The following is a 19,743-nucleotide window of genomic DNA, read 5'->3' on the forward strand; positions in this document are numbered from 1 at the left end:
GTGATATTGTAGGTTGAAACAAAGACCACAAAATCCTACAAAGGTATCCACTTTGGTAATTTGGCATCAAAAAGACTTGATTTCAGTAAAGGAAAGTTTGGACCAGGACCAGGTGAATATGAACCTTATAGGGATGCAGTAATGAAAGCAGAAAATCTTAATGCCGTACCTGAAGAACAAACACAGAGATATGAGGCCAGAATTCCAAGATACCATGAAGCTGTTGTTAAAGAGGAAGAGAAGAAAGTATGTTTATGATTTCTCGACAGTGGCAAGAAATCACTTTGGTGAACAATTAGTTGCAATGAAAACTTGGATTGATTTTTACAGAAATTGGTTAAGGAGGACTTCTTTTTTTGTTTTGTTTTGGGAATGAAATTTTTTGAAGAGTGCAAATGTATGTGTTAGTGGTATTTTTAGCTTTATCACTAAAGTTGTTCAAATTTGTCAAACTTTTCTCTTTATTTTGAATACAATCTTCATGGAAAGATTATATGAAGTTAACTATACCATTCCCTGGAAATTACAGTTGAACAAATGGATTGTTAATGACTTTTTGATTGATTGATTGATTGTTGGGGTTTAACACCCGAGCAGCAATATTTCAGCTATATTCAGGTTAGACTTCTTATTCCATAAAATATTGGTTCTGTGGCATAAAACTTTTGTTTGTTTTGGTTATAAGTAAATGTCAAGTTCTCATAAAATGCTCATTTAAGGGAAGTAAAAATTGCATTTGCCCATAAATCTTGGTCTAGATGTATATGCATCATTGATCAAATGTAGACTAATGAAATTGGGATTACATTCACATGTATTTTTGAAATTAAGCTTTACAGATAAAACAGTGCTCTTTGATTAAATAAAATTCTAATGAATAAAATATATCTACCTGCGTCATTTGACTTTCAGTAAATGGTTTTAGTGCTAGTAAAATGTTAAATATAAAACTTGAATATTCTTGTATGACTTATCTAAACAGCTCATACTGGTTGACTTTTTAGTAGATTTTAAGGTTACTTGTAGTTTTGATCAATTGAAACTTTTTATGCTTATGTCCAAAATAAAACACCTCACATTTCACTGTGGGATATTTTTGTAAAATTAGAAATTACTGAATTGCAGTGTTTTTGAAACACCAATAGATTAACGGATATTTTCAGTTCAGTTATCAGTTGTCTGCAAGGACATGATCACTTAAAAATACAAGTAATTTATAGACAAGAGATCTTCTGCTGTTTTGGATGATTTAAGTCATAAGCACCCTTAGTTTTTAGCCCCATTCCAATGTGCTAGAATAAAATCCATGTATTAGTTCAAGGCCGAAAAAATTCAAACCAGATTTTCTTCCACTTTTTCAGATCTTGATTTTACTTTTATGATTCTGTTTTTTACTATGCACTGACTTCCAATTTTGCCATTTTCTGCTTCCCTGTTAATGTTTTTCTTAGTTATATCAGGTTTGACTTCATATTGAATACTGATTGTTCATTCTAATATTGCCTACTTTTTACTACAGGGTGTCCCAGGACCTGGAAAGTATGATGTGAAGGGTGTATTTGATCCGGAACCTCCCAAAGTCAACACAGAAGGAGTGGAAGTGGAGCACCCACCTTTTATGTCACAATCCAAGGTTTGTTAAACTTGAGGGGGTTTGTACATGTATAAAATAAAGGGGGGGAAATGATATGATGTTTTGCACATAATCAAATGTAATAGATTAATATATCTATGGTGAATACCATTAACTACACACTATAAAACAAAAACAAATTAATTAGCACTAATTTCAGTAAACCCCCCCCTTCCCCTTTGTTAAAAAATTTTGGTAATTCTATTCATAATTTTAGCAAAAATTAGCAAATAACAGTCTGGAACTCTCTTTTCAAAATATCTGGATCCATCTCTTTGTTCATTATTTAATAAATACTTATTGAATTTGTCCATTAATTCATTCACTAGAATGTTGATGACAAAGTATCTTTGTTAAGCCAGCAATGGTGTAAAACATAGTGTTCAGAGAGTTGTTTTCATTTGAAATGATTGTAATCTTTACAGTGTTTTACTTTAATTAGCTCAAAAGCCTGAAAATAAAATATATTAGCATTTCAAAGGTGGTTTGAAAAAAATTTCAAACTAATGGTCTGAACCTTAATTGAGATACTTGTTTTCTGTGTCTAGTTTTTATCCTTGAACTATATATTTTTATTTCCGCTCATATTGTGGTTCCCTTGATTACTCTTTGGCTCGTGTTTCCATTTGGACCACTTTTTTGCTTTGATGTACAGGTAATTTATGCATAGATGGTAAAGACACTTACTCATTGTAAATAGATGTTTTATTGTCAGTCTCTGTAAGAATCAGGCAGTTGGCGAAACATGGTATGAAAAACCCACCATTTTGAAAGTTTTAATTGTCTATTTGCACAATCAGAATCAATGAAACAAGATGAGATATTTCATATCATTTTGGTAAATTGAGTTTATAATTTCATTGAAATGCAATGAAAATGAACATTTCAAGGGCAGATAAATCTGTCAAAAACCTCATTTTTCTAACATTCTATTGAAAATTTCTTGAGTAAATCCAGTAATATAGAGATCAAATAATGTTTTTTTTTTCAAACAGAGAAAGCCTTGTTGAGTGAAATTATATTGTCAGATCAGTTGGGTTTTGAATGCATGTTTCTGATTTTTTTTCCCCATCATTTTGCCTGATTCATACAAAAAATTTACACTTAATTATACCTATCTAGCATTTTTGTTCAATATCAGTGACAGTTCCAGAGGGGGTTGCAGGGGGCTTGCACCCCCCCTTTTTATTGGAAAATTTGTCATTTTCATGTGTAAAATTTACAAAAAATAGCAAATTATGTCCTAGCACCCCCCTTTTTCTGAGGAATCCCAGCTGGCGTCCTCCTTTACAAAGTGTCTGGATCTGCCTCTGAATGTATAATTGTATTGACAAGGCTTTAATTGTTTGTGTTTTTAAAATGTGACTTTATGATTGGTCATGAAAATGTTAAAAGGTCCTTTACCTAACTTGACCTACATTTTGCAATAAGCATTAATTTATGTTCCAAGTTTTTCTTTGTTGCAGACAAAACATTTTTGAATCAAAGTTTTCAAACCATATCATACAAAGTACATTAGTACTTCTACACTTGACAATAAACTTTTTTTTTCAGAGGTTCACCCCATTAAAGAAAGCAAACCCTGCACCAGGAGCTTATAATGATCCAAGGAATGCTTTTGAATCCATGAAAAGAGTTACTGGATTAAAAAGAAGCCCTTTTGGACAGACCTCTGTTCGATTCGAACCTAAAGGACATATAAGAAGAACTCCAGGTTGGTAAATTCTTACAGCTATGGTTGCTTATCCTACCAATGCACCTATATATATATATGTAGTCTAAACTCTAAGTTAGGATCGTTATGGTGTATCCATCAGCACCATGAAAACTGATTTATTATTATTTTCCTTTCCTCGTTTATCTACCCCAGACTTGACTTTTTATGAGCAACTCAGCGGGTGTTTCTAGAAAAGCAGAGGACGCTTACCCTACCGGTGCACCTGGTCCATGCTCCCAGTTTTTAGTGGAGTCCGAGTTGCTCATTTGCTTTTGTTACTTTGTATGTATGATTTTAGTTGATTTATGTTCTTTGTTGTATATGTCTGTTTTCCATGTCTGGTCTTTGTCCCTGGATTACATTCTTTTGATTACCGCTATAACCTTGGTTTCCATGGTTACTCCTTACTACTGGAATCAGGGCTGTTTGACTTAAATTGTTTAATATTAATATTATAAAGAAAATGAATATGTCAAAAACACAACAACCCCACCTGAATGAAAAATGTCAGCTTAAAGACACCCATGGGTCTTCAATGAATGATGAGGAAACCCGCACACAAGGCAGGCTGCATTTTGTACTTTGTCTGTTTTCTTGGTTTTGTCTTTGTCTCTTGATTATTAATATCCTGTTCCTTTTTCTAATTGTGGTATCTTTGCATTTTCTTCGTGATTTTCATACTCCCCTACTAACAAAGTTGGGGTAGGGGTATATAAGAATCACCCTGTCCATCTGTCGACATTCCTTGTAAGTGCAATTCCTCCCAAACTGTTCAAGGGATTTTGATGAAACTTTATAAGGAGGTAGGATGTCATATGTTGACGTGCAGAGTTACTGTCATGGGTCGTTAAAGGGAGATAATTGTTCTCATGGGTAATATATATTTAAGTAGCATTCCAGCTAAGAATCATGCAAAATGTGATTCATGCTTGGAAAGCCTACATATTTTTATTTTTGATATTTTGTTTAAAATGCTTTAGTAAACAGAAATTAACACTTGATTTTTCGTATAATCCATGCTCAGAGGATATAAAAATTGTATAGAATGCACTGTAGAATTCAAAATTAAGGGAGATAACTCTGTAAATGACACTCAAATACAATAGAATCTATTGGATTTTTAATGATGATTATCTCTTAAGACCATGCAGATTTGAATGAATAATTACACATTTCATAATATAGACCCATAAAACAACTTAATTACAAAAATAAAAATATGTAGCCTTTTTTGGGGTGTATCACATTTTTCAGATTTTGCATGATTCTTACAAAGACTGCTACTTAACTTCATTTGAAGCAGAGATTATTCTCTTTGTGAGCTTGCTCACAGTATTCCTAGTTTTCTTTCAAATACTTCAAAACTTACCACAAATTTGAATTATAACCAATATTGCATTACACTCTACTTTCTATTAGCTATTCAACTATTTGAATTTTATCATACCTGTTAAATCTCCCTCTTTAGGAGGAAGGCTCACTCTTTTTGGGTTAATCTCCCTCAATAAAAAAGTCTCCCCACATAGGAGACAAATTTCTCCCCCAAAGATCTCTCTCTCAGCAGAAGTATTGCACAAATTATGTTCTAAATGGATTATTAAGTTGATTTTTATACAATGTTTATGTTAAATAATAATCATTGAGAAACAATCACCAAATTATTAATCCTTTTGTTGTACTAATTACTCAAATTTTGATTAGAAATCCTCAGTAGATAGACCAGATTTTCATTGATTTCATATCTTTGTTTTATCTTTGTACTTAAATTTCTGGCAAAATTATCCTTTTTTTCTGTGGGAAAAAATTTTCATGCTTAATCTCCCTCATAGAAAAGCTGAAAAGATTGAGATCTCCCTCTTTGAGCTTTCAAAACATTAACAGGTATGTTTTATGTTGTTGGGGGTAATAATTTATATTTGTACATCTATATATGTTCTGGTTCATTAATCGTCATATTGGTGCTTATGATTTTATGAATTTTATGTAAAAAAAAAAATTATACATATGATACTCAGGAGTCTCTTGTTCATAATATTTTAAGTTCTGATATACATTAAGTTTCTGCTATGTTTTTTGCTTGTCCATTTGTGAATTCTGCATTATTAGCAGTCTCGTCAGTTAAAATGGAATAAAATACCATTTAAAAGTCTAGCTTTATTTATGTGGTATTCCCAATGGAAGCATATAACCTTTTTCTATGGCTAGCCTTTTTGTAATTTTGTATTTTGTGGAAAAAAAGCAATATAGTTTACTACTTTACTAAAACATGACTGGAATTTCATTTAAGAAGAACAAAAATAGTACATTCCTGAACAGTACTTTGGTGTTGAATGTTCATAAAAAATGGACTTTTAAATTTTGTACATTGTATTTTCATAGTCATTGAATTTTCTGGGATGTGATAACATTTTGTCAGTAAAGTGAGAAATTCTATTTTTACAATTTGTCTTCACGACTTCAACGGAATCAGGGATTTTGATCTTCTGTCATATGAGCCGCCATTTATCTTTTGAAGACATAAAATAAACAACCTCAAGTTTTATTAAACATCTTAAATAACTACTGATAATGAGAAATTGAAAAAAGAAAAGTTGTTAATTTGGTCATTAATCTGAATCTAAAAAACAGAGAGAGGATTTCCCACCATTTTATTGGAAGTTAATTGCATTAAGTTTCCTCAGATATCATTAAGCCTTCTTCTACAGGATTGAATTTAATTGTAAAACATACACTGAGCATCAATTTAAAATTTCCTTTTGATGTGGAATTAGTCACAGTCTTAGTTTTTACCAATAATGTGAAAATTAGTCAAAGCCAATGTATTATTGGAATAACAATGTGGTCCTAAACCATCTTCAGGATTTCTACGCTAAGTGAAAACTGGACGCTAGGGAAAAATCTCCATACCAAGCTAAGCGCTAGCGCGTTATCTCATAACATCCATCATTGTGTACACTCAGCATCCTTGCAAATTATAATGAAATTATCGATCATAAACTATAAAAGTCAACAGATTTATTTGAAATTATTTTGAAATGAAAACCTAAGAGACAATTATCACGATCTAAATCGTAATAAACATCGGCCCAAGTTGTTGTGTTTTTGCTGTAACATATTTCTATCTTAGTCAATATCAGTGAAGTTTTAATTGGAAGACAAAGCCTAACTATAAATCACTTTCTAATTTTCCGTCTGGAACACCAAAGACTGAAAGAATGAGGTTTTGACGTGTCACATAAAAATTAATCATTTTTTTGTCATAATAGCCCTTGTCTTCACAATATCCTGGAAATTTAATGTAAGGCATTAATTTTAAACTATGGATATCTCTATCACTGCTGTAATTAAAGTGGCTATTATACTACATACAAAAGTACGGATCTCTGTATCAAGTGAACTGATTTATATATATAATTGTTTTATATTGGAAAGTTTTGTTTGAATTCTTTCTTTGATGAATTTTAATGATAGAGTTTCTCATTATTAATCAGGTTTATGTTTTGATGAACCTACTGCACTTTCAAGGTTTATAAATGATTTGTGAGGGATGGCAGTGTGGGAAATTTTTTTTCAAGAATTTTTATAGAGCATTCATGTTGTAAATAGTTGTCTACCTTTAACTGAGTCAGTGTGTGATTTTTTATTGAAAAAATGAAATAGAGCATTCATTCATATTGTAAAGAGTTGTCTACCTTTAACTGAGTCAGTGTGTGAATTTTTATTGAAAAATTTCAATGGAGCATGCATTCATGTTGTAAAGAGTTGTCTACCCCTTCATTTAACTGACCAGCTAACTATGCAAAGAAAAGACCTTTGGGACAACTGAGTAATGAAACAACTGATCCACCTTTTTACTGTATACATTTTCGTGTACCCATGTCTAAATATTATATGCCCACTTCAAAGATAGGGCTGTACTGCAATCATCTTGACCGTCCATTTGTCTGTTCATTTGACTGAAGATTTTCTCAGCATCTACTTGACAGAATGATTTCATATTTGGTGTGCTGTTTTGACAAGATGTATACTTAAGATTATCCCTAGCACAATATTGAGCACCCTCTTATTTTTATATCCCACACAACAATTTGTCATTTCTGTCCCTCACTTCCACCATCAGTTTGTCTGTCCGTGCATTGATTTTTACAAATTGGTCATGGGGGATTCATTTTTTTGGAGGGGTACTTAGTTAGAAATTGATGATTAGGCTTGTCGCTAAGATAGAGTGCATTAATGGGTGCATGGAGCATGGAAACCATCCTCACTATGATTTTTAATCAACTAAGCAGGACTTTCATCAAGAGGCGGTATCAGTCACTTTTACCCTACTAAGCTACTGAAAGCTATCTCTTGAATTTTGAAATTTCATATATAGTTATAAAAGAAAATGATGAAAAGTACCTCCTACAAAACCAAAGATAACTGCACTGCAAAAAATTAATGAAACCCCTGCTAAGCCAAAAGGAGAGGTGTATATTTCATGTTGTTTTTTTTTTTTAGAAAGACTGATTTATACAAATGCTTAACTGAGTATATCTGTGACAGGAAGTTTTGTGTTCCATCACATTGACATAAGCCATGTTTACTACTGATTAACCAGATCTACAACCTATTTAAAAATTTTGATCATGTTCCTATTAGAACATGTGTTTTATTTCATCCGATTCTTGTTTTTGCCATAGTTCTGTCATTGGAAGGCTAGTACTGATAGGTGGTTACATGTGTGACAATTCATCTTCAATCCTCAATATGTTGTAAATTACCACTGAGGACTTTCCCAATTTTATTAAAAGTCACATTTTATATAGAGACATGAACTTTTTAAGTATGTGGTGTCATCTTTGTTAAGGAAAGAAGCAAGTCATTGTTGTCCTTTTACTAGAAAAAAATGGGGATATGAGTGTTATTGACAAAAGCCTCTTTTTGAAAATAAAAAATGTCACCGATAGATTTATAGAGCATACCCCTGGTATAAATCACTGTTTCTTACCGATATAAAAAATGGATTATGTTTGTTAAAAGGTTTTTCTATAACAATGAAAGTAAAAGTGATATTGATAACGGATAATGATTTCCATTTTTTACAGAACCGATTATTGTATTTTCTTTTGTTCGATACAATGTCCAGGATGCAACATGTGACCTCTACAAGACCGTGACAGATGCGGTGACCATAAACCATTGATATCCCACCATAAAAATCAGTTCCCCTTGGTGACCCATCATTGGACAAAAGCTTCAGTGGGTGACAGAATTCTCGATTAATCCTGCCGATATTCATTGCCGTTTCACACCTAAGTGTTTTTATTATCCATATATTAATCAAATTTCTCCGATTGATCATATTTTTATGGTCTCCATCGCATATTAATGATGTACAAAAAAAGTTTCTTTCCATTAAAATACAGATGAGTCACAAAAAGCTGGACCTATTCTATAAGAAAATTGTCACTTACTTTTGAAGGGCTTAGTTTTTATATCTCATCTGTACAAAAGATGTGCAAATAGACAGCTGTAATAAACATGTTTTATGTTTCAAAAGTTTGGATATATTCAATGTTTGATGCAGTGCGAAGGTATTAAATTTGAATCGAAATATATTGAAAACTATAAAGATTCTCAATCAGATGGAGTGGAAATGGGCAGTAAATCTTAAATAATATCTCAAATGTTTAATTCTGTCAGAAATTAAATTATGTTTACTTTGAAATCGACATATTTCTACCTTAGATTCAAAATAAAGTGAAATTTATGGGTAAAGATTTAGATGTCAGTCAATAACTATATTAGTGTCATTCATACAATGCTTCCTGGGTTTAATACAAAATATTGATGTCTTTTAATAAAATGGGAGGCTCAGAGAATATCATTTATTTGTTTGGATTGGGGAGGAAATCTCCAGAAGGAATTATAGTTACCAAACTAATAAAAAAGCAGATGTTATTTTGCTTAATGCTATTCTGCTGGGTTTTAGAGCGGATTTTATGTAAGATTTTAGTTTATTCATGGGTAGTGATGAATTTGTTTCTACTAATAATAGTAATCAAAGGAAGTTTGAAATTTTTAGAATTTTTTATTGCAAAATTGATTTTTCTTTGGGAACTACCTCTCTCATTTTTCTGTACTGTTTTAACTACTAATCTTCCAATTTAGACTGGTGGCAATTTTATGCTAATGATAATTAAAATTATTAATCACATTGGAAGATGTAGGTTTAGAGCTAAAAAGCCTGTTTTAAACTGCCATTTCCATTGGAAATATCTGTACCAACTCAGGACCATTGCAGCAGTTTCCAACTTTCTGGTTTTTACCTTGATTTTGCTATTTTTTTTTAAATTTGCCTAGAGTATATCAGTTCAGTAATTTTGCTATTACCTTTATTGCACAAATCTGAGGTCATTTTATTCTTTAGTTTCTTTGTTTATTATTTTTGGTTACTGATGTTTTGTCTGTCTATTTTTCTTTGCCTGGTCCTTGGCCCTGGATTTTGCATGTCTTTGCCTTAGTTTCATAAAAAAAAAATATAATAAATTTCAAAATTAGACATTCCTCAAATCGTAACCGTCAAATTTGATTTCAAGTGATTTGATTGGTCGAAATTTGAGCTGAAGAAGGATATGAGGAAAATCTTAATTTGAGATTCTTGACCCTATTCCTCATTCTAACCCCCGTCTGCTTTTAGTCAGATTTGGTCATGCTGTTCGGGGTAACCCATAACATGAACTTGCTATGAACTTTGCTGTGTTTTATTTATGTACTGTTTGTGTGATTGTCATCCGTTGAATATTCAGTCAATATCCATTTCTTGCCATGCACAGTTATACAAAATCTTCATCAGAAATTGACAAAAAGTTATCATTTCATTGTTACTTTTGCTCCTGCAATTTTGAGAAAGACAAGTTGGTTTTGTGTGTCTGTCTGTCTGTGGGTCAAAAAGGTTGTGTATCCTAAAATTCTAATGTTATTTATAATGGATCAGAATTTTATCTTCAACTCTTGCTTTTATCCTGATCACACACTTATCAAGTGCAATGCATAGATTTTTCACTATGTTGTGATTTTCATTTAAGAAACATCTTTTACATCTCCTTAGCAGTCAGTCTGCATTCTGGGTACTAGGAGTTGCTAGGTTTTGAATGATTGACAATTAGACCTACATGTGTAGGTACCATAAATCATTTTTTCAACCTTTTTTATTTTGTGTTTTAATCCCACCACTACTTTATTTGTATATATTCTGATGGATTTTTTTAAGAAAATGTGCATAGAATTTCTCTAAGGGACTGTGAACAGTTCCTTTCCATGCTTAGAAGCAATAAATTTCTAAAACAAGGGAAAAGCATTCTGAAAACAACCGTGATTACAGAAATTCCTTTACTTCCTCTTTCTGTCTACTTCCATTACAAGAGAAAAAAAATGAGTTCAAGCTCCAATGAACGGCTTTGATAAGAAGATTGCTATTGCCATTAATTTTTCAGCTCTGCTACCTGTGAAGGTATTTTAAGAGTTATCTTCCTTTACTAATCAGTGATAATTGATTTGGTTTCATTTTATTGTTGACTGGTAGTTATCTGTACCTCTGGTAATAAAGATGGCAGTGATTGTTACATCCTTTCCCAGGAAATCATTGACAATATCTACCTACAAACCTGTCATGCATCGTTAGGCAGGATAATGAGTTACTTTAGAAGTTTGTTAAAATCAATGATTGTTTTTCACTCAGTATTTCTCAGTTGTTTTGTCACATTTCTTGAAAGATTTGCACTTTTCTTTAGAATTTATGATAAATTTTTCATGGTAAAAAAATCATGGGAAACTGCAATTTAAAAAAAAGTTGATATCAAATGTCGAGGGACATGGCTTAAACCACTAAAACAGAGACAGAACGCTATATACCACTTGTAATACCTTAATATGATCAGTTTTCTTTCATCTTTACAATATTCTATTTCATTGTATAAAAAAATCTCTGAAAATGACTCCATAAAAGGATTTCAAGGATTTGCTAATGACTATTAAGAGACTTCAATCATTTGCTCCCTAACATTACAAAACTAAAAAACCCATTGATTTTATGCCTTGGAGTATCACCCACTAAGTAAATATTAAATACAGCTGCTCCCTTCTATATAGGACTTTGATTTCAATTTTCTTTATTGGATAGCCATTACTGCAATGAGAGAGAAGGAGAAAAGAAATTACATAGTAAAGTGTCTCTAAATATTGAATGTACACAAGTTGTAATGACAAAATCTGTGAAAAACATAATGAATGAAGTGTAATTTCTTCTCGTTCTCCAAATTTGTCATTCCAGAGCTTTCAAATTAAGCTATATATTTCAATTTAAGTGTAGTGTGATATTTAGAAAGCTTTCTAGATGGAGTGGTAGTATGTTTTACGATGTGTTATAGGGCAATCCAGCAATCTGCCAAGGAATTAACTCGTTGTATTGCAGGAAGTCTTCAACTCTTGCTTTTATCCTAAATCGAAATGTTTGAAGCAATGTCTAGCAATTGTTTCTTTGGTGTTCATTTATCAATTATTTTATTTGCTGTGTTGAGTATGGAGTTTCCTGGTCTGTCTTCTGTAGGAAGTTTGCTATAATATTGCAGGGAAAATGTGATAATATAAATGGGTACAATTACAAACTGGAAAGAATACAATTTCAAGAAAAGCAGTATATTTTATTATGAAGCTTATGTTTTCAACACTTCACAGTAACATCTGATCTGGTTTCCTAATATTTTACTATTGAGACACGACTTGTTTTTTGAGGTACTGGTTTTTGGCCATGTGGTTATTGATCTCTCGTTGATCTGTGGATTTGAAGTTAGAAAAAGTCCAGTTGTATTGTCTATTCGAAAGATATAACGATTTGTTTCTTTTTATAAAAGTAAAACCAATATTCCACAACAAAGTTTTTAGGAATTTCAGTTGTATAAGAGTAGCGTGGTTTAATCATATGGTAGTTTCAACAGTCACAGTTTAAAGATAGAATAATTTCAGATTAAAAACTTTGAAGAGCCTAAATCGAAGGTCCTTTATATTACCATTTTTTTCCTTTAACCATTCTGTAGTCTTGCATCAATAGACCCTTTTGTGGTTAGTTGATGAGCATGCTTAGTATACACTTTTGCAAAATAGAGCTTGGGTAAAACAAAAGTATTTTCCTCACAGAAGTGTATATTGGGCATGCTCTATGCATGCTCATGGACTATCCAAAAGATAGAACAAAAGGGTATATTTTTTTAAGTGACAATGTCAACAAATAGAATTTCAAAGAAAATTTTCTTCACCAAGAAATGCATTGTTTTTCAGGACCTGGAGCTTACAACATTGTTGGAATGGGTTCAGAAAGCATGAGAAAGGCCTATATTGAAAGTACCAGAAAGGGAGTATTTGGAACCACATCTGTTCGAATCAAGCCAATAACCAAAAAGGAAGAACAGGAAGTACCAGGTCCAGCCCATTACCAAGTAAAAGAAAAACCATTTAAAACCAAGTACCCAAATTTGACATCAACCTTTGCATCTGTGACATCAAGAGTGGTTGAACCACCATCCACAGTCAAAGTAAGTGTAATAGTGTTCAGTCACAGATCCAGAAGGGGGAAAGGGGTGCAGGGGTTGGGAAATAATGTCTTAGCATCCCCTCCCTTTTTTACAGGAAACCCTTTTGGCACCCCTCCTTTTGAAAGTGTCTGGATCCACCCCTTAGTGTTGTTATTTTATCTTGGCTAAAGCTTGATAAGTATGAAATCTATCAGGGGAGGGGTGTTTCAAATATATAATTACCTTCACCCTCAACCTTCTTCTCTACTGCTTTAACTGTTAATTGTGTAATAATACTGCACATTACTGTAAATTTATTAATTTTAGTGGTGGATAGATACATGCAGGCACGAAAAAATAGTACCATGTTTTTACAGACATAATTCTGTCCATGTTAAATAGGTGCTTTTTTCAGTAGATTTTTGAGAATGCAAAGTTTAATTCACACAGTTAATCTGTACTTTAACAAGTGAGATGGTATATGTCTCTTTTTTTTTACATTATTTTTCATAAATCAAAATTATGTCTTATATTGATATTACTGCCTTTGTGATGTTCTATTTTCTGTTTTCTGTTCCTTTTAGATTATGTAATCACCAGATCATTTATCAGTTTTACTGCCTCCAATACACTACAATTACAGTATTGTACACCTCTGGCCCTGCCAATTTTCCGTACATATAACATATCATTGAACAACAAAAAGACGTAATTCAGGAGATGATAAGCTTGTAATTATAGCGATTTCAACCCCCTGTCATAACTTTTTCCTGTTAGATCATAATTTTGCCATGTTTAATGTCCTAAGGAAACTATTCAAACATCCAGTTGAAAATGTTGGCTAAAGATTCAACCATGATAACTTTGTAATGGATGTTTAAGTCATCTCAGATAATGGGATATCATAAAATGTTGTCAGGGATTGTTTCATAACATGAAATTCAAGGGGTGGATCAAGAAATTAAAATTAGGGTAGGGTTCCACTCAAAAATTTGAAAAAGGAAGGGGGTTTCAAATTTTTTGGGTTGTTTTTTAATAAAATTAATCTTTTTCAATGAAATGTTTTGGGATTCCAACCCCTTTATCCCTTTCTCTTTAGATCTACCGCTAAAATTTTACTGAACTTCAAGATTAAAAAAAGTGTTGATAGGAACTGTACTGATCTTGACTTAAGTGTTTTGATTAGATTTGGTCCTATGTAATAGTTGGAAAAATTACTTTTAAATATTTTAATTTCATGAATTTTATCGTTGATGATTGTGCAAATGAAAAGAAATCTAGACATTGAGTATATTTCGGCAATACAGTTGATTAAAGGTGTGTTTTATGTCCTCAAAACAAAATTATTTTAATCAGACTACTATATTGATTTTGAAAAATTCATACTATTTACCATGAATTATTCCTTGGGCCACCATTTCCTCCCCCTCCATTCATCCCCCACCCCCCCCAAAAAAAAAAAACAAAAACAAACAAAATGATAATGTAACCTAACCATTGCACAATTAATTGCTTTTAACCTGTCACTCAAGCATTCATGTTGATGTCAAATTAAAAAAAAAAACAACATAGAATTCCATATAATTTTTGTCCATTTTTTAAGTACAGCCCACATATTTGTACTTTCCCTAAAAGTACCTTGGGATAGCATCTAGAAGTAATATCAATGTTAATTTTTTGTTCTCTTCAAGGTAAATTTAATATATGGTGACAGTTAGTGTCTACAGTTTAACTTTTTATTCAAATTGACAACCCTTGTCCTGTCAAACCAAATTATCTTTATTACTGTTCATGCATAAAAAAACATCAGTGGAAACATGTATTTTTCTCTTATTATTGACTACATTCTTCGCTGACACTTAAGTATCTATAATAGCCTTTCAATTGCATCTATGGAACAGTAAAGCAGAAAAATATGGCGATGATTTACAACAGCCCTTCTAATACTGCCTTGTAATGTTTCATAATTGTTTGCTTTTTTTTTGTTAACTGTCATATAGTTGCAATCATACAATGGTTGTACAAATATACAAGGCTGTAATATTTCAAGTTTATTGTTTTTTTCATGACAACTGCTGTTTCTGTGTCTCTCTCTCTCTTTTTTTATTTCAAAAGTTTATTTTTTAACTGTGTTTGAATATCTCTATTTTTTTATGTTACTAAAGAAACCACTTAAGATTCAGTTACTTTTTTTAGTCTAGTAATGTATTTGTAAAAATTAAAAATAATGATATAGGATTTGCCTATACCATTGAATATTCTCGAGCCCCCGCCATTTTCACCCCTGCCTTTCCTCATCCAACCCCCAACACAAACATGAACTCATAATTATTCACTTTCTTGACTTCTTTTGTTTCTATTTAAATTGGAAATTCTCTCATTATAGATATATGGTCATAAATTTGATATTGACCAATCGGAAATTGATATTTATTTTTTCTCCAAGAAAGTTTGTTGTCAAGGAGACTCCTTCTGTTGGCATTTGAACCATAGATTGTTTGGAATCTGATGTATATTTCATCAATAAATAACACTTTTTTAATGAACTTTGGAATTGGAAATTTTGGCCTTATGCAGAATAAATAGTTCCAAGTAAAAAGAAGCAAGTCTTTTGACACTCTAATTAAAAAGTAGTTAGGAACAAATTGGAAGTAGACTTGATTTAGCGGTCTTTGTAAGTTTCATTTCCTTTTTGTTTCATGATGAAGTGTTGATGATATTGCTCTCATCCATCAATGTTTCATGTTAAATGCACATAAGGGCACAGTTAAATTATTTCAAATGAACACTTTATTCTTCTATGCACAATTTAATTTTTTTTTCTGTTTGTTTTACAAATCCCATTGAAAATAAAGCAAAACATTGATCTTTATTTCCCTAAAATATCTTTTGTTTAATTTTGAAATTTGTAAAATTTCAATGAAGTGGATGTGAATGTCCTGATGATTGACTTATGAGTTATCTAACAGTTGCAGGAGTTGTCTTCAAATAAATCCAGGTATTGCTTATTGAACTCTTGCTCTTGGAACAAAGTAACTTTTGATACAGTATTTTCTGTAACAGCAATGATTTTTTTTGGTCTGATAACACAGGCAATAATTTCAAAATTATATGTACAATGTGTAATTAATGAAAGAATTAAATGAACAGATAGTAGCTACTATAAGTGTAAAGACAATTTATTTGCGAAAAACAAAATTGCACGAGCAAGTTCTTACTTTAAAGAGAAGATAACTTCAGTAAGTAATAAAATTATTGCAATATCTTTTTTATTGCGATACCTTTTTTATTGCAAAACATGTGGCTGATTTGTTATTGCAATTATTTATTGACTTTTTCATATTTTTCATTGGTCACTGAAGTAGGATCTGCAATTTGAAAACTGTTGCCATACTTAATGATGTAATTGCAATAATAAACCCATGCAATTAATTCTCTGTATATTTGGACAGCGACATTTTCAAAGAAAGAACTAGATTTTTGACACCAGAAGTACTTTTGACAGTTTTATGATATGTTTTGAAAAAAAATTCCTCTGATGTTACAGATTTATGTTTTATGAAAGCCAATGTTTTGAATCTAAATGAAGTTTGTTTTTCAAAACATTAGTAGTCTTTCCCATTAAAACAATAAAAAGTTAAGTCAAAACAAATATGAGAGATTCATCATAAATTTTAGTACCACTGAAATTTTATTCTTATTTGGGTTGAAAAATATGAAACTTTAAAATAAATTAGTTTAAAAGAACTTAAAATGAAATATCAAAACAAAAAACTCATATATCTTATTTAATTTTCTCTTTCATGTTGTTTGTGATAGAATGAGTTATGCCCCTTTGACCTTTCATTATAATAGGTAGTTGTTAATTCAATTATACTTCATGTAGAAATAAATTATGAATTTATCTTAACTATAAAAACCTCTAGGATTACCAATTTCCTTTGGGTTATTTTTGTACATACTTCTGTCTCAGTCTTCAGTAATAAATGTCTGAATTTTAAAAAATTCTTAAAAGCTACCGCCTTTTATCTCGGCTAACTTAAAAGCAATAATTTTAGATGGAAACTTTGATAGTACATATGTTTAGTGATTTAAGTCATAAAATGTATGGATTAAAACAGTTGTCATTTAAGGCTGGGCCTTTTTATTTTAGTTACTTTTTCACAATTTGGCAAAGATTACATTCATCAAAAGCAAAGATGGGTTGTTAATAAAGTTTTAAAGATGATTTTGATGTAATCAGTATGCAGATGGGGGTGCTATATACCGACCCAGACTGATTTTATACAACTTTTGATTGATTAGTAAAATTTTAATGCTCGCTGTAATGCATTGAAGCTCTTATTTTGTAAAATGCATCTGCAGAATTTTAATTGAGAATGGCCATATTTAAAAGTTAATTTGTAGGTTCCTGTCTCCACCCACTAAAACTTTCATGTCATATCAGGTTTCGTAAAGGGTCTTGATTAGAAAATTGAATGTTGACAGAATACAGTGTGAAATTTTAATGGTCACCAATTTTAGAAGGTGTAATCAAAATAGAAGAAACTCGTTGACATTATTTATTTGCATGTTCCATTTTCTTCTTATGGTTCCTGGTTTGTTATATTGGAAGTCAATGGAGCTACATCCCCTCTTAGTCCTACCGTGTCCCCCTTTTGGAATTTCTATATGCCTTAGTTTCATTACCAACTAACCCAGGGTTTAATGACTTGTGTCATGGCTATTTTACGATAATTCAAAATTCTACTCTACTGATTGAAAATATTTTTTTTTTTTTTTTTTGTAAATGTCGTTGAACCTGCAAAATATGAAAACCCTGATGATTTACTTTTGAGTTACCTTACAGTGGCAAGAGTTGCCTTCGATCAGGTACTTGGAGCCAAGTCATTTTTGATCTTTTCTTTAACTGCCAAGGTATAATGACACAAGCATTAATTTTAAAATTATATGTGTACTATAAAGATAGCCATTGTATGTGTAAAAACAATTTATTTGAGAAAAAACAAAATGTTAGTGACTACCACACCCCCCCCCCCCACCTTTTGGGGGAATTTCAGAATCTACCACTGCTGATGCCTCAGTTTCACTACTAACTCATTGGGAATTTAATGACTTGTGTCATAGCTTTTAAACCTTGATTACGTCTATTAAAAATTCAACTGGATTGATGGAAAATATCATTATTTTTGTAAATGTCATTGGACCTGCAAAATCTGATGACTACCAAGTTTAGTGTAAGTGTTTGTAAGAATCAGGCAAAATAGGAAAAATCGGAAGCATGAATGTCAAAACCCTGCCAATCTGACAAAAAATATCACTCAAGCATGCTTTATTTATTTGGAAATACCATTATTTGATCTCTGCATCATTGGATTTGCTCTTCAATTTTTCAACAGAATCTTAGAAAAATGAGGTTTTTGACAGAGTTATCTGCTCTTGAAATTTTCATTTTCAGTGCATTTTAATGAAATTGTAACTCAATGGTCCAACATGATATGGAAAATCTTGTCTGTTTTCCTTGATTCTGATGATGTAAATAGTCAAATTACACTATCAAAATGATGGTTTTTTTAGTACCATATTTCACCTACTGCCTGATTCTTGCAGGTACTGACACTTAAGTATTTACTAGAAAAGCAATCAATTTAGGGTAGTCCTGGTTGTTTTATACAAAAATACAATTGTCACATTTATACTTTAATGTTCTCTCTGGATGAAAACAGAAAAATGTAATTATTTCTATGGTGTCAAATAGTAAAAACTCCATTTGGGGTTTTAGATACATCAGTCTGGCAGTAGACATTTTTGTCACTTCTCGGTTGTAAAACACTAAAATATATATTTGTGAAAGAACATAAGTATCATCTTTATAATAAAGCAACTATTTTTTCAAATTAATTTCAGGACAAAGTTAAGAAAAATCTAGTGTGATTGGCAGGTCTATCATAAAACTGTGTTCCCCAGTGAAATTGATCAGTAAAGCGAATGTTTAACAGAACAAATGGTTGTTGTCCCCATAGAATCGAGCCAATTATCTGTGTGTCGGGTTCTTGGAATTGTCATTTTATTGTAGTCATTTCAGACATCTTTAAGTGGCAATGTTTTGAATAAATATTGATCAATTAAGTTCTTTTATGGATAAAACTTTTGTATGGTACATGGGTTACCGATATAAACATGTGATCTGTGTAGTGTAATGGTTGTTTTTACACCTCTCCAAACTCCTGTCATGGCATTTTATGGGGGAGACTCAGAGAACAAAGGAATTGCTTTTCGGTTTTTGTTTGCTTCCACATTTTATTTAATTCAGAGTTATTGGCAATCATCTTAAAGGTTTGGGTGACACTCTTTTTTTTTTCTTTACCGACTTCCATTTGTTTAATGATATTGAACCAGTAAATTAATTCAACCAATTTTCTAATTGCACACTTACGCAATAGCTTCATCATGGAAAAAAAATGTTTGTTTTTGTGGAAAGATGAAGGTAGAAATCTAATTTAGAAAAGAAAATTTGAAGATCTAGATGTGAGAATTGGAAAGGAAACTGCTTTCATTTGTTGAAGTTGTTGAATAGTAGAAGCAAGCAGCTAAACCAGGTGAAAAACCTGTCTAAACAGAACTCTGAATAAAACACTGCTTAAAGACCCCTTTATATCATTTTAAATGTATTTTAAACCTACATAAACCAAACAACTGTTTAAACTAAACCAATTTTGAAATTCAAATGGGGTTTTTGTTCCCTGCAAAAATAGTTGAAATTAGTACACTGCGAAAATGAATACTTTTTCATTATTAATTCAAGTCAACTCTTAATGATAACCAGATTTGATGGTAGACTA

General features: G+C 31.6%; 1 protein-coding gene across 1 annotated transcript in view; it reads left to right on the forward strand.

Moving 5' to 3' along the window:
- The window catches only part of LOC148620157 (sperm-tail PG-rich repeat-containing protein 2-like), a 68,635-nt gene that overhangs the window by 9,281 nt on the left and 39,611 nt on the right, over window positions 1–19,743 (forward strand). The window contains exons 6-9 of the mRNA XM_088580780.1: window positions 13–246; window positions 1,520–1,633; window positions 3,188–3,347; window positions 12,669–12,922. Coding sequence (XP_088436906.1) covers window positions 13–246; window positions 1,520–1,633; window positions 3,188–3,347; window positions 12,669–12,922 — 762 coding nt within the window. The remainder of the gene's footprint in view (window positions 1–12; window positions 247–1,519; window positions 1,634–3,187; window positions 3,348–12,668; window positions 12,923–19,743) is intronic.

The sequence above is a fragment of the Perna viridis genome, chromosome 4 (assembly GCF_037379345.1).
Source record: "Perna viridis isolate PV_CMFRI_1.1 ecotype Kerala chromosome 4, ASM3737934v1, whole genome shotgun sequence".
In the NCBI taxonomy this organism is placed as follows: domain Eukaryota; kingdom Metazoa; phylum Mollusca; class Bivalvia; order Mytilida; family Mytilidae; genus Perna; species Perna viridis.